Source organism: Microcebus murinus, chromosome 21 (genome assembly GCF_040939455.1).
Source record: "Microcebus murinus isolate Inina chromosome 21, M.murinus_Inina_mat1.0, whole genome shotgun sequence".
In the NCBI taxonomy this organism is placed as follows: domain Eukaryota; kingdom Metazoa; phylum Chordata; class Mammalia; order Primates; family Cheirogaleidae; genus Microcebus; species Microcebus murinus.
The window spans coordinates 31,818,702-31,843,977 of NC_134124.1; the positions used below are offsets into that span (position 1 = coordinate 31,818,702).

General features: G+C 54.3%; 1 protein-coding gene across 1 annotated transcript in view; it reads right to left on the reverse strand.

Annotated features, from left to right (window-relative positions):
* SLIT3 (slit guidance ligand 3) overlaps nt 1-25,276 on the reverse strand; it is a 586,308-nt gene that overhangs the window by 9,976 nt on the left and 551,056 nt on the right. Inside the window, exons 27-32 of the mRNA XM_012780961.2 lie at nt 21,766-21,863; nt 18,471-18,610; nt 15,379-15,472; nt 10,002-10,139; nt 7,642-7,882; nt 5,601-5,731 (exon numbers count right to left, since the gene is read on the reverse strand). Coding sequence (XP_012636415.2) covers nt 5,601-5,731; nt 7,642-7,882; nt 10,002-10,139; nt 15,379-15,472; nt 18,471-18,610; nt 21,766-21,863 — 842 coding nt within the window. The remainder of the gene's footprint in view (nt 1-5,600; nt 5,732-7,641; nt 7,883-10,001; nt 10,140-15,378; nt 15,473-18,470; nt 18,611-21,765; nt 21,864-25,276) is intronic.

Sequence of the window (25,276 nt, forward strand, 5' to 3'; positions counted from 1 at the left end):
CTAGTAAGCCCTCTGAAGACAGAGCTGCTTTTTTTTTTTGGAGATAGGGTCTCGCTCTGTTGCTCAGACACAAGGGCAGTGGCATGATCATAGCTCACAGCAACTTCAAATTCCAGGCTCAAGCAATCCCGCCTCAGCCTCCTAAGTGGCTGGGACTGTAGGCACACACCACCATGCCCCGCTAATTTTTCCTTTTTTTTTGTAGAGACAGCATATTGCTATGTTGCTCAGGCTGGTCTCAAACTCCTGACCTCAAGCGATCCTCCTGTCTCAGACCCCCAAAGTGCTGGTATTACACGTATGAGCCACTGCACCCCACCCTGTTTTCATTTCAGAACCCTGCAGCTGCTCCATTCCCTGAGCTGAGGACAAGGCAGAGGCTGTGATCCCAAAGATGCAGACGTGGGGGAAAGCAGGTGGGGGGAGAGGGCAGGTGTGCAGAGACCATAAACTTGTGACTTTGAGCCCTCACACAGATTTCTAACCACACATGCAAAAATATGCAGATACATCCCCAAACCATCCTGTAAACCGAGGCTGTCTGCATGCAAATGAGCTCCCCAGCCCTGAGGTGTGTAAACAGATGACAGGCAGCCATCTGTCAGAAAGGGAGCTGTCAAGAGGCTGCAGCTCAGGGTGGTGGTCTTGGCATTCCCAGCCCACATTAAGATTCAGGCAGCTGGGGCAGCCGCTTTCCCATGATAGACACACAGACACGGTGGGCACAATGCCACTGCTCCTTCCTGGCGGCTGGCTCCAGGCCCATTTCCTTCTCCCCTCCCTGCTATCCCCTGGCCAGCCCAGGCCCTGCCGCATGGCCTCCAAGGGCTCCTGGCCTGGGGACAGCAGTTTGGCAGGAGCAGAGAGGACTGTGTGGTCACTGGCTCCTGCCCCAGACAGTGCTGGACTCTGCAGTGCCCTGGCGCCTGGCTCCATGAAACGCCTCGCCTGGTGCCCACCTGGGAAAGTCCTAGGCAGGCCTGTTCCTCTAGGCGTAATCCTCGGCCAGTTCTTGCTGGGTGCAGGGGAGAAATCTGGTACCAATCATATTGGAGGTTGGGGGTGAGCAGCATGGAAGGTTTTTTTTTTAAACCACTATCCCTAAATCAGAATGGCTTTATTTCCACTTGCCCCCCCACCATTTAAAAAAAAATCTGGGTCTTTGAAGTAAAATATCAATGTGAAAATGGCCCTGCTGCTATAAAAAAAAGGGGGGGGGGAATTGAAAAACAGAATAACATGCTGTTCACTCTAAAAGAAATGTTCATACTGTGGTCCCCAGCCCCAGTACTTAGTCTCCTGGGAGATATTTAGGGATTTCAGAGGAGAGAAGGGGGCTCCGAGAGTCCTCCTCGTTAGCCATCGGGTCAGACTGAACCAGCACCAAGTAGGGGGAGGAGAGTGTTGTGGGTGACAGAGTGGGGCTGGACTCCTCCTGCCTGGGACTGGGGTGACTGCAGGCATTGGCCAGAGTGGCCCACGGCCCAATATTCTCTTTTGCTTTTATTAATAGTGGTGGACATGTGTTAGTAGGGGCCAGGCATGGGCTACTCTATGCTAAGCATTCTCTAATTTAACTCTAACAACCCCCAGGTGGGAGGCACAATTTTTTTCCTTCATTTTAGAAATAAGAGACATGGGGCTTGGAGCAGTGGCCCTCAAACTACAGCCCGAGGGCCACATGAGGCCCGCCAAGGACATTTATCGGCCTGCTGAGTGTTTTTGCCACCGCTGCCTGTCCTACTTAGCAGCCGACTCGTCTGGGGTCCACAGTGCACATGTGTGGAGTGTGCACTGCACTCTCCAACAGCCCTCCAACGGTCTGAGGGACAGTGAACTGGCCCCCTGTTTAAAAAGTTTGAGGACCCCTGGCTTGGAGGCTTAACATGCTTGGCCCAAAGTCTTAAAGTGGAAGTGGAGACAGGACTTAAGTCCACGTCTCCTGAGCCATGGGACCCTATGCAACAGTGGGAGGAAGGGAATTGCGGGGGTGGTCATTCCTCCAGGTGTGGATGGCACTCACCTGGCTGCTGCATGGGGACCACTAGGTGGCGACAGAGCCTCGCTCGCAAACCCCACTGCAGCAACCCGCCTCCTGCAGCGCGTGGTGGAGTGGCCACGCCCCCTCCTGCCCCGCCCTTCACGCCCCAGGGCCAGCGCGGTGGGAGAGCCGGTTTTGGCCGAAGCCTGATTTGGATTTAAATCCCAGCTCTGCCACCTCCTGGGCTTCTAGCATCAGGCTTCTCATCCCTAAAATAGGAGTGAGGACACTTCCTGGGGCTGGTGTTGAGGATCAAATGAGACAACGACCTTGGCAGTGGAGAGGACTGGGGCCATTAAGACTCAGGGAGCATGCACTTGCTAAACAGAGCTCCCGCGTGGTGTTTGAAAACGGCCAACCTTGCAAAACTGAGATATTTCACATAGAAAGCCTGACTTTCCAGCTTCTCTTGATAATCTGCCTTCCCTGACCTCTGCTGGGGCGAGGTCAGCTGCCCCTTCGGGCGGGGCCTGTGCCCACCAGCTACCGCAGTCCCCACCACTCCCTATCGGCCCCAGCCCACTTCCCCACCTCTGTTACCTGCTTGGCCGCTTGGCCTTGCTGGCAGGTGAGTTTGGCCTTCTGACAAACCTCGGTGCCAAGACACAGTGAAGTCTGTCCCTATTCTAGGACAGGGAGGGCTCAGGTGGGCTACTGTGTGTATCTGCCCCGGGGACTGGAATGGAATCCTGAAGTGCCCCGAGACCAGCTGTGACTGCGGCTGGGCAGATGAATAAAATCGGGCACCGACAGGAGGGAGGCCACAGAGTCCAGCTGCGAATCTCTGCTGGGGACCTGGCCTGCTCATCCGCACACTGGGGGCTGGTCAGTGGCCTCAGTGGGCAGGAGGCTGCAGGCTGCCAGCCCCCCCCCCCATCAAATCGGCTTTGGTTTGGCCCCCTGGCTCTGGCCCTGAGGCCGAGGTGGCCCTCCTCGGTGGCCAGAAGTCACCACAGTGGCGCTGAGATCTCATGTTTTTGGTGGGAATGGCCTCCTGACCCCGGGGCTGCTGGTCAGCTCAGCCCCTGCCATCTGTTAGGCCTCCCAGCCCAGCGCCCTCTGTGCATACTGAGGGGGCTGCCTCAGTGCTCAGCCTGTCGAAACACTCCCTCACCAGAGGTCCAGCCTCAGCTCAAGCATTGCCTCCTCTTCCAGGAAGCCTTCCCTGGTCCTCTAAGCAAAATACCTGCTCCACGGTCAGTGCACCCACAGCGTGCTCCAGTGAGAACTACTTATTCTGCTGTGTAACCGCTGCTTGTTGTATGTGGCACTGTGTTTTACTCCGTGTCCCTGCACCTAGCCCAGGGCCTGGCCCAAACGCGGAGCGCGACAGACGTCCGGCGAGTGAGCGTGAGAGTGGGCTACTGGGGCGGGAACGGGCCGCCTCAGGGGGAAGTGTTTTTGGAAGCAAAACCATTTTTTTTTTTTTTTTTTTTTTTGAGACAGAGTCTCGCTTTGTTGCCCAGGCTAGAGTGAGTGCCATGGCGTCAGCCTAGCTCACAGCAACCTCAAACTCCTGGGCTCGAGTGATCCTTCTGCCTCAGCCTCCCGAGTAGCTGGGACTACAGGCATGCGCCACCATGCCCGGCTAATTTTTTTTATATATATCAGTTGGCCAATTAATTTCTTTCTGTTTATAGTAGAGACGGGGTCTCGCTCTTGCTCAGGCTGGTTTTGAACTCCTGACCTTGAGCAATCCGCCCGCCTCGGCCTCCCAAGAGCTAGGATTACAGGCGTGAGCCACAGCGCCCGGCCTCAAAACCATTTTTAACATGGGACTTCTGGAGACTTTGGGCTGAATGAAGGGCACGAAAGATCTGTCGCAGGCTCAGCACGAGGACGCAGCCAGGACTGCCAGGGCGTCCCTCATTTGGTCCCCCACTAAGGCAGAGCCGGGCGTCTCCCCAGGGCCACCTGCTACCTCTCTGACCCCCTCACAGGAGCTCAGGACAGCGCCGTGCTCCACCACTGCTGCCACCAGCATCCGCCCTTTACCACGCCGCCACCCCTGCCTGGCAGCTAGAGTCAGTGCAGGGGTCCCCTCCACCCAGGACAGGGCCTGGCTCCTTCCGGAAGCCTGGCTTTCCCCTTCTGACCTCCACGTGTCCACCTAAGGGCTCAATCTGTCAAGCACTTCCCCTCAAGAGTTATTTCAGTCCTGAACGACAGCCCTAGGAGGTACATCCTGCTTTGGCCCACAGTACACAGGGGGGGAAACTGAGGCACAAAGAGGGTGAGTAACTTGTTCAGACCTGGATCTGCGAGACGTGGCCCAGGACCTCTGGCTCCAGGATCACTGAGGTTAGGAGGCCCAGAGTCCCCGAGCGCGGGGGCTTGGGGGTGAGCCCCTTCTCCTGGTGCCCGCTGTGCCCAACTGTCCCGCCCCGCTGGCCTTTTCTCTGCACACCCGCCACCAAGAGCCTCTTCTGCTCTGGTCAACGCCCTTCTCTGTACCTTGTCTCGTCCTAGCTACTCTCTCAGCATGCGTCTGAAAACGTGCATTTCTACCATGTTCCCAGGTGATGCCAGCGCTGCCGCCTCAGGGATTACACTTTGAGAACCACTGGCTGTAATCGGTGGTTTCAGACTGGGCTTTCTGTAGGAGTTTCAGGGGCCTTGAAGACAGTCTGTGTGGAGCAGGCGACTTTGCCTCAGTTTTGGGGCAGTTTTGCTACTGTGTATTTGACATTCTTAAGTTCAATATAAAATGTTGATGGAATAAAAGATTGAGGTAATTAGGAAAAAAGGGCCTGAACATTGCAGCTCTTCAGCAGTCCCCATGAACCGAGCTCTTGCTTCCAAAGGGGACAGTGTGGCCTCTCTCTCGTTCTGTGGCTTCCCCAAGTTTAGCTCTCCTTGCACTGATGGTTTTACGTGATTTTAGGGGTGACGCAGAGAGACGTTTCTAACTTACTCATAATTAAATTATTTTCATAGTTATTATTTTACTGAGAATTGGGGGAAATCATCTATCTAACTAGCTTTTCTGCCATTCCCCTGATGGCATTACTTGAGAGGAGGCTAAATTCAAACGCGAGCAGTTGGAAGCCGGCGCACGGTGGCGTAGGAAGTAACGGCTGCGCACAGTTCAGGGCGGCTCTTGGAAAGGCTGAAGTTTGGGAAGAGCTGCCCTTGATAGCAGTTTGAAAGTCACTTAAGGAGTATCCTGCTCCCTTAGTGCCCCCCGATCTCCTCCCCTCGAGTCGCATGCTAATCGTCCCCTGTTGTCTTTCTTAAACTAATAAAAGATTAGGGTGACATTTTGAAAAGGGCATCTCATTAAGCAGCGCGTCCCCCCAGCTCCACCGCGGTAGCCAGCTGGCCATTTGTCTTGTGCTGATGAGGCGTCAGCTCCCTACCCCCAGCCCGGAGCCCGCCTTCCTCTCCTGCCTCTTCCTCCAACACGCCTGCGCCCCTCCATGCTCTGTGTAAGGAGGACATGTGTGTGTGTGGGGGGGTGGGGGGCTTCTAGAAGAGCCCGCAGAGTCACCCCGGCGTCTCTGGCAGGGCCAGAGGCAGGAAGGTGCGGAGGCGCAGGTGACAGGTGGCGGGTCCTTACCTGTACACCGTGGTAGGAGGGGAGCTCAGGCTGTCGTAGACCAGCCTCACGTGGCCCTGGTACAGCTCCAGCGCCAAGGGGTCGTTGTCTCCCTTGTAGAGCAGGATGCCGTTGTCCTTGTCGGTGGCCACCTGGGGAGAGCGGCCAGGACGCGTGTGTGAGGGGTTACCCGAGGCCAGATGTCCCTGACGCCCCTCACAGAGCGCTCTCCCAGGTGGCGGCTGCTGAACCTGTGCTGGGTCTGAATTCGTGTCCCTCTTCCCTCCTCCACCCCAGAGGGCAAGGCCGAGACTCACAGGTGAGCAAACCGCTTCAGCACGTACTCACTGAGCCCCTTCCTACAGACCGCTGAGTTCATACATTTATGTACGTCAGGAGGCCCACGCTCTCATCTGCCCTGTCCCACTGGGGCACAGTGTGATCCTGCCCAGGTCCCTGCTCTGGGGCCTCGGTCTCTCTGCATACAGCATAATGGTTATCAAGACAGTGCTAGCAATCACCATCTAACTCAATGTGTACGATGAAGCAGGCACTGTTCTAACAGTCATCTGGGGGATTTTTAAAAATACTGCTGCCTGGACTTCACCCCAGACCAAGTACACACGGCTCTCTCAGGGCTGGGGCGCAGGCAATGATGGTTTAATGGTTTAGAAAGTTCTCCAGGTGATTCTAAAGCACTGCCAAGGCCGAGAGTCACTGGTTTCAGCAGGTGCTACCCTGAAGGCACTCGCCTGCCAGCCACCTGGCTGCAGGGATGGGATTCTCGGATTGGTCCCTGGGCACGTCCGGCCTGAGGAACGGGCCGTGGAGCAGGTGGGTCTGATGGGACATCTGGGTGTCGGGGCACTGGGTGCTACCCTGGCTAGCTGGGACCCAATAATCAGGTCGCTGGGTGGCTGGGACTGAGGGAGGAAGGCAGGAGGGGACGATGGCAACAGAGCTTCCCTCTTGTTTGTGCCTGGGTCAACCCTCACTGCAGGGGCCTGTCCACTGGGCTGTGGGTGCCACAAGCTGAAGCAGTTTGAACTTTTTGTGCATTTCTGTAGCCCCAGTGCCTAGAAGACTGCCTGGCGCGTATAAGTGCTCCATAGATCTTGGTTGAATGAGTATTTTCTCCATAAGCTCCAGGTTAAACCTGGGTAAATGTGGCCACAACCCAAAGAAGGGCCAAGCCCCAGTTGGTGCCCGACCCAAGGGCAGGGACCACGAGCTGGCCCACACCCTCTAGTGGTGTTTGGGGCTCCCCCTCCCCAGCACATCCACTGGCAGGTGCCTGTTCTTTCTCCATCATACACACTCTCTGCCCATCTCCTCACCCCCTAGAACAGCATTTGGGTTGCCCAGAAATGCAGTTTGGAATGAACATGTTCAGGCACACAGGAAGAAGTTAGAAAAGAACTTGGTTTATACTAAATGATTTCCTATTCCCAGAAAATGTTCTGCTTGCTTCTATCTCTGGGCTTTTGCACATGCCGATTTCTCAGGCTTGACAGCCCCCTGCTTCTGCTCTTCTCCCTGTCCCCTCAGTCCTGCATGCTTCTGCCCTTCACCAGGCAAGCTCCTGCTCATCCTTCAGGTCTCAGCTTAGTCATCACTGCCTCTGGGGAGCCTTCCCTGACTCCTCCCAGCAGGCCGGGGTCACAGCCCCTCCTATGTGCTCCCACAGCACCCAGGGCTGTCACTGTCCCCTTCCTTGCCATTCTGCCCTGGACAAGGGGCTTCATCTGTCTTGTCTACCATTGAGTCTTCATTGCCCAGCACAGTGTCTGGCATATAGTAGTTGAATGAATATTTTCTAGAGGAATGAGTGAGTGAGGCTGGAAGTGGGGGCTGCTGTTTGCAGCGAGAGCTGTTTAGGAGTTATCTATAGAACTTTCCAGATAGAGCCCCTCCAGATGCCCTCAAGCTCAGTGTTGTCCTCGGTGACACTTTCTGGGAAGAGCAGGACTGCTAAAACCTGGGGCATCGCAGCTATTCTCTGGACAGTCAGAGCTTCGGGGCACATTGAGGTCCTTCCAAGGACGGGGGGCGGGGGGCGCACCTGCAGGGAGATGTTGGCCTGGGGCCGGACCTTGGCGGAGGCCAGTTCCACGTAGGAGTCCTTGCCCACGAAGTTGACGGTGATGAGCTTCTCGCACCTGGGGCCGGCGAAGCCCGGGGGGCAGCGGCAGGTGGGCTCCTGCTGTACCACGATGCACTGGGCCCCGTTCTGGCACTCGTACTGGTCGCAGGGGCTGGTCTGGAGCAGGACCATGGGCGGGGGGTGCTCGCAGAAGAGCCCGCTGGAAGGAGGGAGAAGAACGGGGGAGGGAGGACGGGAGAACAGCCAAGAGGAGTCACAGTTATTCAGGCCCAAGAACCTGTAGCAGAGTGGGGAGTGACATGGGGACTGGAACCAGCTCCAGGGTCCCGCTCAGCCCCGACACTACCTGGGGTAAGTCCTTTTCCTTCTCTAAGTCCCCATCTTCCCGTTTTTAAAATAATGGAGTTGGGCCAGGCACAGTCGAGCACCTGTAGTTACTCAGGAGGATTGCTTGAGCCTAGGTTTTTTTTTTTTGCAGTTTCACACAAGTAACTTTTTATCATAAAACGAAGCAGGTCTGTCTTTGTGAGTGGAGAGAGACAGACTGACTCCCTGACTTACAAACTGACTGACTCTTTCTCTGAGCCCAGGGGTTTGAGTTCAGCCTGGGCAACACAGTGAGACTCCGTCTTTAAGAAAAAAAATAAATAAAAATAAAATAACAGAGCTGTACAGGTCTCCAAATTTCAGTGTCATTGGAATTGCCTAGGGTGACTTTGTTAGAAGTGCAGATTTCCATGCAGGGACAGGTGAGTGGATGTCACATACCTATCCATTGGAACATGGGGCAGCCTTAAAAAGGCAAGAAATTGTGATACATGCTCCAACACGGGTGAACCTTGAGAACATTATGCTAAGTGAAATAAGCCAGGCACAAAGCAGAATCAAATGCTGTATGATTCTACTTGCAGGAGGCACCTAGAATAGTCAAAATTATAACGATGGAAAGCAGAATAGAGTTTACCAGTGGCTGCAGGGAGGCAATGGGGAGCTCCTGTTTAATGGGTACAGAATTTCAGTTTTGCAAGATGCAAAAGCTTTGGAGATAGAGGGTTGCATAATACTGCAAATGTACTTAATATTATGGAACTATAGCCTTAAAAAATTGTGGAGATAGTAAATTTTATGTTGCATGTATTTTATCACAATTTTATAAAAGGGCAAACTCCCAGCCCCTGCTTGCCATCCCTCAATTTTAATTCAGTAGCTCTGGAACAGGGCTCAGGTGTTTGTATTTTCACAACCCTCTGATGTAGACGGTTTCAATCGGGCTTTGAGAAACACTGGTCTTGAGAACTCCAACTTCCTTCCAGGCACGTCTTTTTTTTTTTTTTTTTGAGACAGAGTCTCGCTTTGTTGCCCAGGCTAGAGTGAGTGCCGTGGCATCAGCCTAGCTCACAGCAACCTCAAACTCCTAGGCTCAAGTGATCCTCCTGTCTCAGCCTCCCAAGTAGCTGGGACTACAGGCATGCACCTCCATGCCCGGCTAATTTTTTCTATATATATTAGTTAGCCAATTGATTTCTTTCTATTTATAGTAGAGACGGGGTCTCAACTCTTGCTCAGGCTGGTTTCGAACTCCTGATCTCGAGCAATCTGCCTGCCTCGGCCTCCCAGAGTGCTAGGATTACAGGCGTGAGCCACCGCGCCCGGCCAGGCACGTCTTGCATTGACACTGTCCAGTGAGTACTGGTGTACCCAGAACTGTCCCCAGTCTGAATCCTCCTCGAAGCGGATTCCTGCTTCCCTCCAATTCCCCCTGCCCTCCCCTTCCGGCCCGAGTGGGGCTAGGGCTGAACGCAGGCCCCCTCGTCACACGCCCTGCAGACAGCTCCCGAATCCTGGCCAGCGCCTGCCGCCTCCCCTGCCTCTGGCTTCACTGATTCCAGAGGTTGACCCAGATCGTCCCGCTCACCCCCGTCTCTCTGCCACCAGGGCAGCATAATGTTCGTGTCCTCTAGCCTAGAAAGGAGCCACGTGGCCGTCCCCACCCTGCAAGCTGGGCTTCAAGGTGGTGGCATCTTCCATTAGGTGGCATCACGCCCAGGCTTGACACCACGTGAGCTGGAACCTAAGCCCAACTTCCATGTGGAGTTGCCCCAGGTAGCTCCTTTGCCCAGGTACACAATGGGCTTAACGACATCTGCTCTGCAGCGTCAGGGTTGAACAAGAGCAAGGGGAATGTAGGTGTCGCCATGATCAGGGATAGGGGCGCTTGGGCCTGGCTCTCCATCCCGGCTGCTACAGCCCCTCGGTCCCAGCCCTGGCCCTGCCACCCGGCCTGGGTTGTCTTCCTCGTGAGGGGCCCTCTGCCGTACCTGAAGCCCTGGGGGCAGACGCACGTGTAGCCATTGACCGCGTCCGAGCACTGGGCCCCATGGCGGCACTTGTGGGCCACGCAGTCGTCATTGTCTATCTCGCAGAGCTTCCCGCTGTAGCCAGGGACGCACTCGCACCTGGAACACAGGCAGAGAGAGGCTGTTCCTTGAGGCTGGGCCAGCTCCCAGGCGGTCATTCTCACGTCCCCACCCCAGCAGGTGGCCTCTTCCTCCCTCTTCTACCTACTGCACGTCAGCTTTCCCCGGCAATCCACGGCCTTTGTTCTCTGCAGTCGGTGCCTGTCTGCTGCATGGGGGAGGGGTGGAGGGTGGGCGACAGTCTTGTTTTTAGAAGTCAGGCAGGGAGCACAGGGCGGGCATCACACAACCTTTGGCTCGGGCCTGCCACTTTCTCCCTGGAACTGACGTTTGGTTTGGCTCTTCCTTTGTGTCAGCCACCGGGCCAGGCAACTTTCACTGAATGTCTCCCTGAGGCCACCCAGGTCCCTGTAAGGGGGGGTCCTATCCTTTACACATGGAGCAGCCAGAGCACACGGAGCACGGCAGGCCCTCCCCCGGGCCCTGTGGAGGGATAACATTTAGTTCATGCTTAGTGTGTCAGTGACTGTTCTAAGTGGATCAGTCACTCATTACCTGAAGAGTGTTTCCGTGTTTTCATCTTTAAATGCAACTGATGATAAATAACTCTGCCCCATATGGTCGCTTTAAAAATGAAATGATATGCTCCGCAGCGTGCGCTGGGCAAGCGCTGAGTAAACAGTCAGTGTGATACGTAGAAGACGGTAATAATGATGAAGAGGAAACTGCTGCTGTTTGCACTCCCCTTGATTTTGTTTTATTGCCTGTTCATTTTCCCCCCCGAGATTTAGACTGGGATAAGAAGGGCAGTCACTTATGCCTTAATCAATGGCTCATATTCCCCAGGTGAGAGGATGGGCACTGCTGTCCTACCCCGGGCCCTGCTCACGGATCCAGCCCTTCCCCGAGGAGCAGCGGTTGGCCAGCTGCACCCTGTCCCTGCTGCCTCACGTTTCCAACTTGCCCAGAGAAAGCTGCTCCGGCTGAAGCCCGGCCTCCGAGCGTGTGGGCCAGAAACACACAGCTCTGCGCTCCTCTGTCTGGGCTGACGCTACACCAAAACCCCAGGACAGAGCAGACCTGAAGGCGCCAGGGGGCTGAGTCACAGGGGCTCGGTGCACCCACAGGCACATATAAGCACAATGCTTGCTGGCTCTTCCGTCTCCGGCAAAGCCTGTGCACCTCTCTGAGCCACCAGCTGAATCCTACTGGGCAGAGTGAATATAATAGCCACAGCCCATCCAAGACGGAGGAGGAGGTGGCACAGGCGGGAGGAGGTGGCGCAGGCCGGGAGGCGGGGTGGAGGGGGTTCCAGAGCTCTGAAGGCTTCAGTTGTCTCGGAGGAGCCTGACTTGGGAAGCATCAGGCAGAGGGATGGTCCTTCCTCCTCCTCTTTAGGGGTAGACAGAAGTGGGGTGAGACCCACAAGTGGACCCTGGGATCGCTGGGGTTGCAGAGCATGGCGCAGGCCCTAGATTTACGGCTAAGCAATAACTGAGAGGGCAGGGTGTCCCTCAGGGGGACAAGTTCCAGAATCTGAGGATTTACTGGGCCTGTGCTCAAAAACTATGGAATCTGCTAAGATCTGACCAATTTGCCTTTGCCTATCTATGTGCCTGGCAAATTTGAAATATGTAACCTACCATTGCACCAGGATGTGCAAACTTGCACATCATAGCTCAAGTTCAGCTAGAACCTTTTAAAGAAAGAAACTTGGAATGCCTCTGTGGGGCGCGTGTGGCACATACCACGGTCCACCCCCCTGCTGCTGTGTCCCAGCTGGCCCTGGGAGGCATTGGTGCTTGCGCCCCCCGAATTCACAAACGTGCCTGCAGAGCATCTTAAGCTCTTTGCCTTCTCCAAGACAATGACAGCTGCCCAATACTCACAGGATAATTTCTTTTTTTTTTTTAAAAGCATAGACTTTGAGGCTATTGATGAAGTTTTTAATAGAAATTAGGGAAGCTATCCTCACTCCCAGACTAAGCAGAAGTCTGGAGGCAAATGTGTTTACATTTTTCTTCTTTTTAAGGCGACAGCCCTCTCCACATCAGTGGGGCCTCAAACTTTAATGAGCACACAAAACAGGCAGGGATCTTGTGAAAATGCAGCTTCTGATTCAAGAAGACCAGGCCGGGCCTGGGAACGAGCATTCCCAACAAGTTCACATGTGATACTGATGCTGCTGTTTGTGGACCTTACTTCCGATAGCAAGAGCTACACAACATCTCTCTGTCGACTAAAGAGAAGCAGCCAGTGGTATCACCTGCATTCCCTGGTGCTCTCAAATGTCTGCCTTTATCTTTCTTCCAGTTAAGGTGTAAGGTTTATGCATTTTAATGCGCTGGCTGCACACACATTGATTCTGCACGAGGGGGAGTAATCAAGTGCTGTCCTTGGTTCCAGGACATTTGGAGTCTGGATTTCGTTGAGAAATCAGTCAGGCCCAGACTGACATGCAACCCACCCCTCTTTGTGTGCGTGCGTAGGCAGCTTGCTTCACCCCAGTGAGCCTCAGAGAACGTGCATAACAATTTCTATGTCCCAAGATCGCTGGGTGTCATGAATGAGATAATGCACCATGCCCGACACAGAGTAAGTTCTCAGTACGTGCTAGTCACTGTGATCTTTGTTTTTGTTACTATTATTTTCAGTATTTATGGGCAGGTACTATCTGTCCATCATTGAGATCCCATTGGAAGAGCATACAAGGAGAAAGATCTTCAAATTTGAGCAAAGTTCGCCCTGACTGCAAATCTCTTGCTAATACCCCTATAGACTGCCTTGGAATATGAATAGTTTGGTGACAGCAGACAAGGGGCATAAAATGATAAAATGTTGCATTGGAAGAAGGAATGTTTTATTTAAATGCATTTTAACAAAAAGCTAACATTATTGAGCTGGCCTGTAGCCCTCTTCAAGATAATGTCTCCTAGGAGACGTTATGTATATAAAATATCTCAAGTTTATGAAAGCTAGACTGGTTTCTTTCTTTCCTATATTGTCTTAGAATCCAAGGGGACTTGATTATAATAGACAGTGAGGGTTCTAAGAATGAGCGACAGAGGATCATGACAACCTGGAAGCTTTAACTTTAGCATCCCTAACCCCAACCTGTACCCTGGACCACCTCTGACCAGTGCTCCTTCAAGCCAGCTTGCTGCCCACTCAGCCCAGAGGCCATTTAACTCCTCTCCATCTGGCAATTCTGCTCATTTTCAAAGCTCCCATTCCCTGCTCACCACTGACTGCCCCTTCCTGGGCTCACCCCGAGCACTTTGCATGCCAGTCCAGCCTGCTCTGCTTTGGGTTCAAGTTTGCATTTTATGTGTCTCTTCCCTCCCCCATGCTCTTCCCTCCACTCTGCCCCTTCACAGTGTCCAGCATTTGGTAAAGAACAGCCTTAAAAACTGAAGTCAAATCCTGGGAGATGGGAAGGGACATCCTGGGAGGCATCACTCACCCCCAGGTAACTCAACTGCCTGCAAGTCCCACCATCTCAGAGAAGGATGGGGCAGATAAGGTGCATTGGAACAGAGGGGGTACAAGGAAGGGCTGATGCTTCCTTTGGTCTCAGCAAAACCAGAGGCCCCAACACACCTCTTACATTGTCCCCGGTGATCAGCTTCCGGCTTGGGATGTCAAAATGGAAAAGGAAAACACCAGAAAGGACATGCTCATGCTTCTCCCACCTGTGGGGCCCTCCTTCCTTCTCTCAGCCCATCCAAATTCCACGCACCCTTCCAGGGCCAGCTCACACTCCCTCTCTGAAGGCGGAGGGACTTCTTTCCCTGCTCTAGCAACACTCAGAGCCAGAATCGCCAGACCCCCAAATTCCTTCTTTTCTAAATGTTTGCTCTGCGTCAAACCTTCCTCCCCTAGGACCGTGGCAAGGAACTTACGGAGAGGAAAAATCAAACCCATCTTACAATCCCACAGCACTGTGTACAAGGAGGACCTGTGGGCTGGGTGGGGACAATGGTGAGAAGCCACGATTCTTGGATTCTAAGAGTTCGTAAGTTCAAGTTTCAGAGATTCCACAACTCTTAGAGTCCACAATTCTAAATTCTTAAGTGATTTTATGATGTCATCAGCCTTGGGCTTTCTAAGATCCTGAGTTTCCATGAAGTCCTAAGCTTGGCAGTGTAGACCCCATAGTCTCAAACACTTCAGGGTCTGAGAACTCTCTGCTTTGTGACTGAGAACTGGACAGACTCAGGGTGGTGGCGGCTCCCAGACCCATCTAGACCTGGAGCACGAGCTGCTACCCTGCAGAGGCTGGTCAGCCCGGCTCCATGCTGCAGACCCAGGGCCCTCACTCAAGGAGGCTCTGCCTCATCCTGGGGCTCCCCAGCTGGCCTGGTCCCTGCCTATTCCCCCAAACCCTGACTCCTTGGTCCTAGAGGCTTCCCAAACCCTGACAGACACTGCTGGGGAAGAGACAGAGGCAGCTGCACACAGAAGGTGGCTCGAGGGACAGGGGAGTGTTCTTGGCCACAGGGTTCTGGGATCTCCCTCTCGATGTCAGAAAATCCCAGGTCTCCAGGATCTCAGGATCTACTCCAGAAGAGGTGATGGCACAACTTTTATGGAGGAGAGTGGAGGAAAGAGGCGGGCACAGAGCCCAGGAGGGATTTCCCAGGAGTGCCATTTGATTCTCAGGCTCAAGGACTGGGTGGCCTTTTCCTGAGGCAGCCTCTCCATCCACTCTAGGAAGTGCTCAGGTGCTCCCCTGGCTCCTATTGGCTCCGCTGCTCACCATGGAGACAGCTCCACCAATGGCCACGGCTGCTGGACTGAGTCCATGCTCCTACACCCCGCCCCCACAGGTGCACGAACTAGCAAACTTGCTGTACCCACGGGCGTGGGGCAGAGCACTGTCAGGCTACACCTAGGGAAGGCGACCGAATAGCCTTAGGCTCTGCTTCCTCAGTGGGACTGCTCTACTCCTCCGGCTCTGGGAAGGAGAGAGATGCCAGGGGAGTGGGAGGAGAGAAAGAGGAGTATTTATTTATGTATCTCTATGTATGTATGTATGTATGTATGTGTATATGTGTCTATCTAATCTTTCTATCTACGGAGACTTAGACACCCACAAAGAGACAAAAGCACACACATGGGTAAACAGACAGACTGAGTTAGATCACATCTGGTTCAGCGATACAGAAAAGCACATGGCAGGGAGGGAGAGAGGGAAGGAGAGACATACACCCCACAACCTCGGCCTCAAACCCAGACCACTGGCGGCAGAGTTCTCAGGCATGAAGCCAAGTCTTACCTGAATCCTTTGTCTAGGGGGATGCACTTGGCCTCATGCTGACAGAGGTTCATCTCGGGCACACAGTGGTCGATCACCTCATCACACAGCTCACCTGGCAGGGACAGGGGTAGAGATGTCAGGCCTCAGAGCGGGCACTGGGGGGGACACCCTGGCGGGATCAGACTCATCCAGCCTGGGTCTGGAGGTCACGGATGCCAGGTGCGCTGCCTTCTCTGTCTGCAGAGGCTTCCTCCTACACCTCTGCCTGGTTTGCTTAGCACTGACAGTGGGGAGGGGGCAGGATTTCTCCCCGGCACTGCCATAGCACCTTTGGCTGTTTCACTGGCTCATTCAGGGCCAGTTGCAGCTGAAAGCACAGGATCCGAGACCCTGACCTTGGGCTATGCTTATTCATTTGTTTTTTTCATTCCACACCTATTTATTGAACACCTTTAGAATGGGAGGCACTGTGCCAAGCGCTGGGGCCACAACAGTGACCCAGTCCTGTCCTCCCCCGTAGCCTGGTTGGGGAGATCTGCAAAGGAGCAGGCAGTGGTAACACAGGGTTGTAAGTGCAGCCAAAGGGGGAGCTCTGTGGAGCACAAAGGGAGGTACCCAGAAGCTCCCCCAGGAGGTCAGGGGAGGCTTCACGGAGGAGCGGACAAGGCTTAGCTGCATAGTTCACCTGCAAGAGATCAGTGAGCCTTTGGATTTTTTAGGGAAGGAAATGTGAAAGGAATTTGAAGTTCTAGTCTCTAGATGCATTGCCTTTGAAGTTCATGGTGCTACTAAATGCCTAACAGGGTCTTAAATACCCAGGGATGGCCCTTGCGATAAGCCTGAAATGCTCACACCACCTGAAAATGTGCTTTAGGAATGTGGGGGGAGGTAACAGCAGAGTTTTAAGATCTGAGTTTTGGGTTTACTTAAATTCCACCCTGTCAAGCCATGTGGAGCATGATCTAAGACAGTGGAACTTCTGATCGTGGGCGTGCTCTCCAGGTGTGGGGAGGGGCAGGTGGAGGCGGCCTCCCGGCCCGCTGCTGAAAAGGACAGGCAGAGAGAGGTCCGGAGGGCTGGATGGGTAGGATCGAATGACAGACGCAGCCACCAAGTCTGTTCTCTGCTGCGGTGGGGACAAGCTGACCCCTACCCTGTCCTGGGAGGGGGCTCTAAACCCCTCCTGTCCACATTCTGCCCTCGGCCTCTCAGGACCACAGAGGGCACTGTGTTCTTACAAGCCTCCTCCTCTTCCTCCTCACCTGGAGAGACCCAGAGAGGCAGACAAGTGTCTATGTGGGACTTGGACGTGTTCTGGGATGGAGAAAACCAGAACGCCCCACTCTCGGCAGCAAAGCGCCACAAAGCAGAAGCGCAGCCCGGTCAACTGCAGACACTGGGCAGGCCTCGGCAGGGGCAGGAAACCATCTCCTCAGTTCAAGCCCCTCCTCTGCCACAAAGCCTGTTTTGACGCCCTCTACCCTCCCCCCTTCTTTACCTCCTTTTTTACTCTCTCTTTTCTGGCTCAAAGCAGATTCTTCTGGACCCAGGATTTAGCTCTACACAGTGATTCCCTTCTGGTAGACCAGAAGCCCCTTGTGAGCTGAGCGCATACTTTAGTGTTCTTGGTATCCCTAGTGGCTAATTCAGTGCTCTGCATACAGCAGGTGCACAATAAGTGCTGCCTGTTGCTAATGCAACTTTTGGCTACAACTCCACTCTCAGAAGATAGAGGGCATAAGGGAGGTAAACCCTTGGCAGGTTTATATGCACCTTCTCCCAGCACAAGGGCTTGTCTGAGGTGCCAGGAGGCCCGGACAAGCAGAGCAGGTGGCCGTCTCAGTTGGCCATGGCACATTGCAGCAGTCCCAAGAGTGTGCTTGGGGATACCTGGTTCTTGGGCTTTAGGCTTGACAAGGCACAGGATCTGGGGGCCAACGGGAACGACTCAGCTTGTCTCTGCACTCCTCGTCTTCCCTGTATCCCCACCTCCCACCACACTCTTGACACCAAAGCCAGGTTCCAGCAGGCTGGGGTGTGGACGTCCCTGAGCTGCCACTGTCCTCATTGTCCCCTTGCCTTAGGCTAGTACTTCCTAAAATATGTTCCCTGCAACACAAGATCCCTGGTTGGTAATGGTGTTCCAGGGTGGGGAAAAGAGGGAAGCTCCGAGATCAAATACGTTTGGGAACTGCTGGGTTAACGTAAACAGCTTTCTTTAAAGCAGTTTAAAGCAGGAATTTTTAGAAGCTCTAATATATAATTTGTATCACGGAGTGCCAAGAACAGGGTTATTATTATATGCAGTACTTCCCAAACTTCTCTGCCCGTGGGGCCTTTTCTTCAAATAACTCATGAAATTTATGCAAGTGCAGTCTGGGATATGCCACTTTAGGTTGATCTCATAACGGAGTAGGCTGTGCTCGCACCAGTCAGTGCCATTTTGCTTCACAATCTAATGGTATATATTTAACTGTCCTTATTAGGGGCTAATATAGGAAATAAAGGCATTATGCTGTGGGGATGGGTGGGCAGAGTGATATTCCTGGGGAATAACCTTTTGTAGGAAGCCTTCTTATACCCCCAGCTGGGTCAGCTTCCTTCTCTGCGATCTCACAACCCCCAGGCTCACAGGTGTGTGTTTTTGTTCTATTGAATCCATGTCTCTCTCTATTTGACTTTGAGCTTCTTACGAGAAGTTGGTCTTGCTCATTTTTGTCTCCCCAGCTCCTAGCAGAGTATTTAGAAAATGCAAATTTCCAGAGATGGCTGCCTAGACCTGAACAAAGTGTAAACACAATGCAAGTGCCTCTCTGCCAGGCTCAAACACCACTGGGTCTCCAGCGTCCCTAAAGGAGGGGACGGCCATCAAAGGAATGAATGGACTGGGAACCGGTTTCAAAGCGGGAAGGGGTGAGTGATCTGCTGGCTACTGGCAGGGGGTGGGGTGGGGACGGGCAAGCAAACAAACAGATAGGGGCTTTGGGGAGCCCCTCATGGCACAGCAGGGTCTTGGGAGAAAGGAAGAAGCTAAGCAAATGGCATATTCTAGTGACACCCCCCCACCCCGCCCCACCTGCGCACCCGCCCCCGCATCACGAGGTCCTCACCTGTGTAGTTGGGGGGGCAGACGCACACGTAGTTGTTGATCCCATCCACACACGTGGCGTTGTTTTCGCAGTCGTTGTCCTCACAGTCATCTGGGTTGATCTCGCACCGCTGCCCCTCGAAGCCCAGGGGACAGGAGCAGCTTTGGGGATGTGTGGGGTGGGGAGGAGGGGAGCCAGGGGTCGGGCAGTGGGTGGGGTGGGTGGCAGAGAGAAAGGTAGGGGCAGACACACAGTTAGCCAGGTTTCTCCCGTGGACGGAGGTCCGTGACTGCACTCTGGACACAGGAAGCCTTAGTGTCCTGGGCAGGAAGACCCTTGGGAGCCTGCAAGGTCATTGCATCTGGCCCTGTCTCCACCCGACGCTGTCTCTCCCCCGGCCCTGGCTGCCTCGCCAGGGGGCCGATTCCCACCAGCAAAGCTGCCTTCACCACTCCCCTCCACCCCAGTTGGAAGTGGTTTTCTGGATATGGCTTGAATTCCTTCAGCTGTCTCCTAAACTGCCCTCCCTTCGGCTCCTCTGTGGTGCAGTCTCTTTTATAGACAAGGAGAGAGAGTGTAACCAACATCCCCCTTTTAGGGATTTTTTTCCCTCTAAGGCAGCCTTTCTATCTCTGGGAGTTGGGGTGGGTTTAGCACAGTGGCCAGGATCCCGGACTCTGCACCCGGCTTCCTGGGAATGAAGTCTAGTCTGCTGCTTCCTGGCTGTTTGACCCCAGGTGGTCTTGGAGATTAAATGAGATGATACAAGCAAAACACTAGGAAGGCACATCACGTATGGGAAACGCTCAGAACCCATCATCAGCTGGTTTAAGTTCTAGAAAAATCCACGCCACCTCCTAACCCTCCACCGGGGATGCCGCTTCTCCCTGTCACGTGCTCCTGCCACTTCTGAGCCCCTCCAGCCCCGGGCGGTGAGGGGTGGAGCAGCAGGACCCCTCTCTTGCCGAATGTGAGGCCTTCACACGAGCTTGGCCTCAAACGCCGTAAGTCAGCAGGACGAGTTTCTGTCCCTTGTCTCTGGAGCAGGTGTCCTCAAACTGCGGCCCTTGGGCCACATGTGGCCCGCTGAGGACATTTATCTGGCCCACCCGGTGTTTCTGCCACCGCTGCCTGTCCTGCTTAGCAGCCGACTCGTCCCGGGCCCACACTGCTCATGCGTGGAATGTGAGCCTTGCGCTCCAATGGTCTGAGGGACAGTGATCTGGCCCCTGTTTAAAAAGTTCGAGCACCCCTGCTCTGAAGTGTTAAATCTCCTGGATAAAAACCTCAACTGCCCTCACCCCTGCCTGACCCTGTTCCCGTCCCTAGAACTGGGCACGAAAAGTGAGTCCGAGCAGATGACGCGGGGCAGGGGTGTGTGGGGAGCATGCGTCTGATTGAATAAATGCCACGTGGATCTTGCTTTTTCTGCAGCCCGGCCTTCCCATCAGGGATTTTCACCCCATCCGTGGGGGTGCTCTGGCTTCCCACCGGGAACCCTAGGCCTCTCCTCCAGAGACTGCCGTGATTCGGGATTTAGCTGAAAAAGTAAACTAAACTAACAGGAAGTGAATTTCAGGGGCCCAGGATCCTGCTTAGCCTCCTTTCCTCTGATTCTTAAAGACCCCACACACTTGCTATGAAAGGCCGGGGCTTCTTGGGCCTGAGCGCTTGGGGTACAGCAAAAGGACTCCCATTCCTTTTTTCTGTTAGGGACCCAGGTCATTCGTGAAAAAAGCCACTTCTTCAGAGCCAGACAGAGGGTAGGTTTTCAAAAGTCTGAAAACCAAGCATCCCGTCCCTCGCCCACCTGCCAGGTGCTGGCCTGACATGGAACTTTCCTACTCCTGGGAGTACAGGCAACCTGTCCTCCCCAGCGTTTGCCTCGCTGCCTTAACCTCCCCCCCCCAATTTCCCTAATCCTGCAGTTGTGTGCATTTTCCTTTAAATAAAGTTCTAAAAATGTGCCCAGTTCATTTGAAACTCCTCCATGACTGAGGATGGAAAGGAGATACTTCTGCTCACCTGCGCCTCCTCGAAGAGGGGAGAACCAGCCACCTGCAGGGGAAGCTCTTGCCTGCCCCAACCCCCCGCCCCACTCCCAGGTGGGGCAGAACCAGGCTTTCCGCCCCGGAGGCGTACTTCTTGGCTGGGACCCTGTGGCCGCTTCTGAGAGATAGATTTCCCTGCTCATTCCTGCTCTGGCCAGAGTGGGTGGGAGTGGGTGGTTTGGCCGCCTCCAGGCAGGAAAAGAAACCGTGCCTTGAATTTCACTTTCCAAGAGTCAGAGTTTGACAGCGCTGGCTTGGCAGGTGGACATGTGGGCCGGCTGGGTTCCCTGGGGAGGGGAACCGGGAGCCCAGAACTTGATTTCTTCCACAGACCACACAGCAGCCTCTGGCCAGAGTGCTTCTGATCATTAATCGTTTGCAACTTGAGCTCTGAGACATCCGCACAGAGCTTGGCACTGGGCGCCCCGGCCTTTGCTGCCACCCACCCCCCAGCTCACTAGAGGTGCCAAAGAAGCCCATTCCCGACAGTCTGCTTTTGCCAGGGCCGTAGGGCAGGGCAACTAGGCATCTGAAAGTTTCTGGGGAAGGTGGGAGGTAGGAAGGGGCCTGAGGTTTGGGAGGAGGCCTAATCCCACTCCCAAGACAGGGATGAGAAAAACTTCAGTGGCTTCTCTCCCCTGTTCTTCCTGAAATCTTAGTGCCAGGGAGGAAACAGGGCGGGAGGTGGGGCAGGAAGATCCCAGGGGAATGAGCATCAGGTCGTGTGACCTAGAGCAAGTCAATCTCTGCACCTCAGTTTCCTCATCTGTTCAGTGGGGGGTAATATCCACCTAGCAGGCAGGATTGTGGGAGGATTTAAATCAGGTAATGCGTGACTAGTCAGCGCCTGGGGCATAGTGAGCACATAATCGATGCCACCTGGTATCGACACAATTATAACACAAAGAGTGGTGGAATGCCAGGCTGGCAGTCTTTGAACTGACACCCATCCTTCTCTGACTTTACCCAGCTGCTGCGGCCTCCCTTGGAGGAGACAGGGGTGTATCTGGATTCAATCCCCCCACCCCGTGCCAATGCTGACGAGCTGTGCAACTCTGGGCAAGGGTTATCCCTCAGATGCGTCTATTTGTCCATCCGTAAAGCGGGCTCAACCGTACTTCCCGCAAGAGATCGCCCTCATAAGGGGCTGGGCGGGGTGCGACACAGAGTGGCTCTCAGGGGACGCGGTTCTGCTTCCCCAGCCTGCCCCAGGAGTGTGCCCAGCAAGCCCTCTGCAGTGAGCGGCGGCCCGGCTGAGTTGTTACCTGAACCCGTCTTTGTGGCCGTCACTCAGGTGGCAGGTGCCGCCGTGCAGACAGGGGTTCTGGATGCAGGTGTTGATGGGCACAGTGCAGTCCTTGCCCTGAGGAGCAGAAGAGGCAGAAGGGCCGGTTAGGGAGGCCTCTCGTGGCTGCCGAGGCCAAGGAGACCCCTGGGGTGAAGCTGGGCAGCTGGCTGCAGGGCGGCCCTGGGACAAGCCCGCTGCGTGACTTGGGGAGCCGCAGGGAGCCCTGGTCTCTAGGCACGCCGCAGCGGGCAGGGGAGCACTGTTGAGAACTCGGGTTTTCCGCTCCAGCCTCACTTGCTTCCCAGAATTCACACCCTTCCCCATCCTAAACTGCAGGGCAAGAGCGTGGGCTTTGGATTCAGGCAAAGCTGGTTTCACCCTCCAGCTCCATTTCTTTTGGGTTGGCTGACCATGACCTTGCAAAAGCCTCTTGACCTCTCCAAGCCTACGTCATGAAGCTGTGATGAGGATCACACTAGAGCTTTCCCATGGGGAGTGCTGCACATTGTGTATCCTACTGATGCAGTTTGGATGCTTGTCCCTCCAAACCTCATGTTGAAAAGTGATCTCCAATGTTGGAGGTGGGGCCTGCAGCACGGGGTGTCCGGGTCATGGGGCAGATCCCCCATTGCATCTAGCCTCATGAATGGCTTCGTGCTGTCCTTAAGGCAAGAGTGAGTTCTCCCACTATTAGTTCCCGAAAGAGCTGACAGCTGCAAAGAGCCTGGCACCTCCCTCCCCTCTCTTCTTCCTCTCTTGCTGTGTCATGGGGCTTCCCTTCACCTTCGCCCATGAGTAGAAGCTTCTGGAAACCCTCACCAGAAGCAGATGCTGGTGTCATGCTTCTTATACAGCCTGAAGAACCACAGAGCTAAATAAACCTCTTTTCTTCATAAATTACCCAGCCTCAGGTGTTCATTTACAGCAATGCAAACGGGCTGTGGCACCCACCTGGCACACGGAATGCATTCTACAGGTGCTAGTAGATGATATTACTATTAGCCTCCCTGAAGCTGAAATACAATCCATGACTTGAGTAGGGTGGACTGAGGCTGAAGTGTGGCCAGCAGACCTTATCTCCTGTGACATCCCCCGCAGAGATCCACCCTTGCATGGTCTGGGGTGGGTCCAGGCATTGGCATTTACTCTGAAGCTCTGCAGGGGAGTCCCTGTTAGGCCAGGTTGGGAGCCCTTGTGATGGGGAATTTTGGGTGGGATGAGGTTCCTTTGGAGCAGGGCCCTTGGAAGGGGACATTTGAGTTGAGAAGGAGCCAACCTTCTCAGGTTGGCTGGGGAGCATGTCAGGCAGAAGGAATGGAGAGGGCAAAGGCACTGAGGCAGTGCCCCAGGGCAGAGACTGGATGGCCTGAGTCCCAGGCAGTAGCCCAACTCTTCTTGGCCTTCTGGCTCCTGCTTGTCTCCTGGACTGATGGACCAGGGCTGCACCCAAGGCCTGGCAAGCAGTCCCGCGCAGGACCTGGTGGTGTGGGGTCTGCAGAAGCATTTGCTGCGTTCCTTTCTGGGCCTCGGGTTCGGGGCCTTGGGCACAGGCCAGGTGGGGGTGATCATGGGAGCCTGCCCACTGCCACACCACCTGCTCGCCATCTGCCCGAGCAAACCCTCTTCCCTACGCTCTGGCTGCCAGTGCCCGTGACGGAATGGGACTGGGGCTTCCTGGCTGCCCTGTCGCTGCCAACTGGGTCGGTGGCCTTGGGCACAGCACAGCTTTCGCCGTGGACTCTCTCAAAAGCCGGAGCCTCAGGCCTCGTCTTGGCCAGCCGGAAGGCGCAGGCTGTGTCTGCCTGGTTCTCCCAATGCTCCATCACAGCTAAGGGGCCAGAGAGAGGTTTCTCGAAGAGGGGAGAGAGAGCGTAGGCCCAGGGCTTCCTTCCCAAGGGCCGTGTGCAGGGTGGAAACTGTAGTGCTAATTCTCACTCGCATTACTGAGCACATTTTCCATTCCAGGCCTCATGCTAAGTGTTTTATATTCATGAGAGCATATAAATGTTCACAACAACCCTGTGAGGTTGGTACGATTGTTATTACACTCGTTTTCCCAGACAGGGAAGATAGGCTTGGAAAGTGAGGTAATACGTCCAGGCTCTCACGGCGCCAAGTAGAACGGGCAGCTGAGCGGCTGGACCCGGACATCCGAGTCCCACGCCAGCGCCAGGAGCTCTAAGTGTGCCCCTTGGTCTGCACCTCCCAAAACATGGGTTCTCGGGGGAGGCAGATTGGGGTACAAATTCCAGTTAGGCTGCTGTGTGCCTGGAGGAAATGACTACTTCTCTCTGAGCCTTGCTTTCATTCTATGAAATGGGTATAATCATACCTACCCTATGGGGAGTTAACAAATGATTAGAAATAAGAATGGAAAAGCCAGCACCACATGTACCTACCAGCAAATTGGTATTAACGGATCAACACCTAAGTGGACATATAGGAGTAACATTTATCGGGTGTCGGGAGGGTGGGAGGGGGGTGGAGGGGGTGGGTATATACAGCCACAACGAGTAAGATGTGCAACGTTTGGGGGATGGGCATGCTTGAAGCTCTTACTCGAGGGGGGAGGGGGGCATGGGCAATATATGTAACCTTAACACATGTACCCCCATAATACGATAAAATAAAAAAATAAAATAAAAAAAATGATTAGAAGTCACATACTGTAAGGCACCTAGCATGTAATGGCAGTTCCATCAATAACAGAGATGACGATGATGACGACTGGGGTCTGAGGCAGGGCTGAATGTGGGTGATTAAAATACAACTTCAGGTCTTTGGTTTGTGCCAAATAGTTCAGGAGGTCTCTGTGTGTAGCGGGGTGGTAGACAGACAGACGGACTGCGAGGGCAGGACAGGATACACTTGCGAAGGTCCAGGCAGGGCTTCCCTAGCCCCGCCTGGGCCAGCCTCTCTGCTCTGGGGAACTCGTGAAAACCACGACTCCAGGTTGACCCTCCTCTGAAGGTGGGGGCGGGGCCGGGGGTGGCAGTGTCTCTTCCAGTCCAGTGTGCAAGCACAGAAATCCAGGAGGCGGATCCTAGTGCTCGATGACATGGTAATTGGGCCTGCAGGTGGAGATTTCTGTCACCTACATGTCCTTGAGAAATAATCACCATTGCCAATGCCTGGATAATTAGCCTGATTCAATTCTCTTCAGCCTCATTTTGCTCAAATCCACCAGATTTATAATGCTCCTTGGTCCTCCACTGCACTCTCCACCTTCAGGGTGTGAGTGAAGGACATGGCTGGGCCCCCTGGCTTCCTTTCAGAGAGACTGGGGACAGCTGCCCTCACTGGAATCTCTTTCTGAGATGGAGCCAGGAGAGCTGTTCTAAGACCCTGCGACTCAAAGTGCAGGCCTTGGACCAGTGGCCTTGGCTCCCCGTGGGAGCTGGTTAGAAATGCACCGTCCCAGGCCTGACCTCAGATCTAATGCATCAGGACCTGCATCTTAATAAGATCTTCAGGTGATTCTTGGGCAC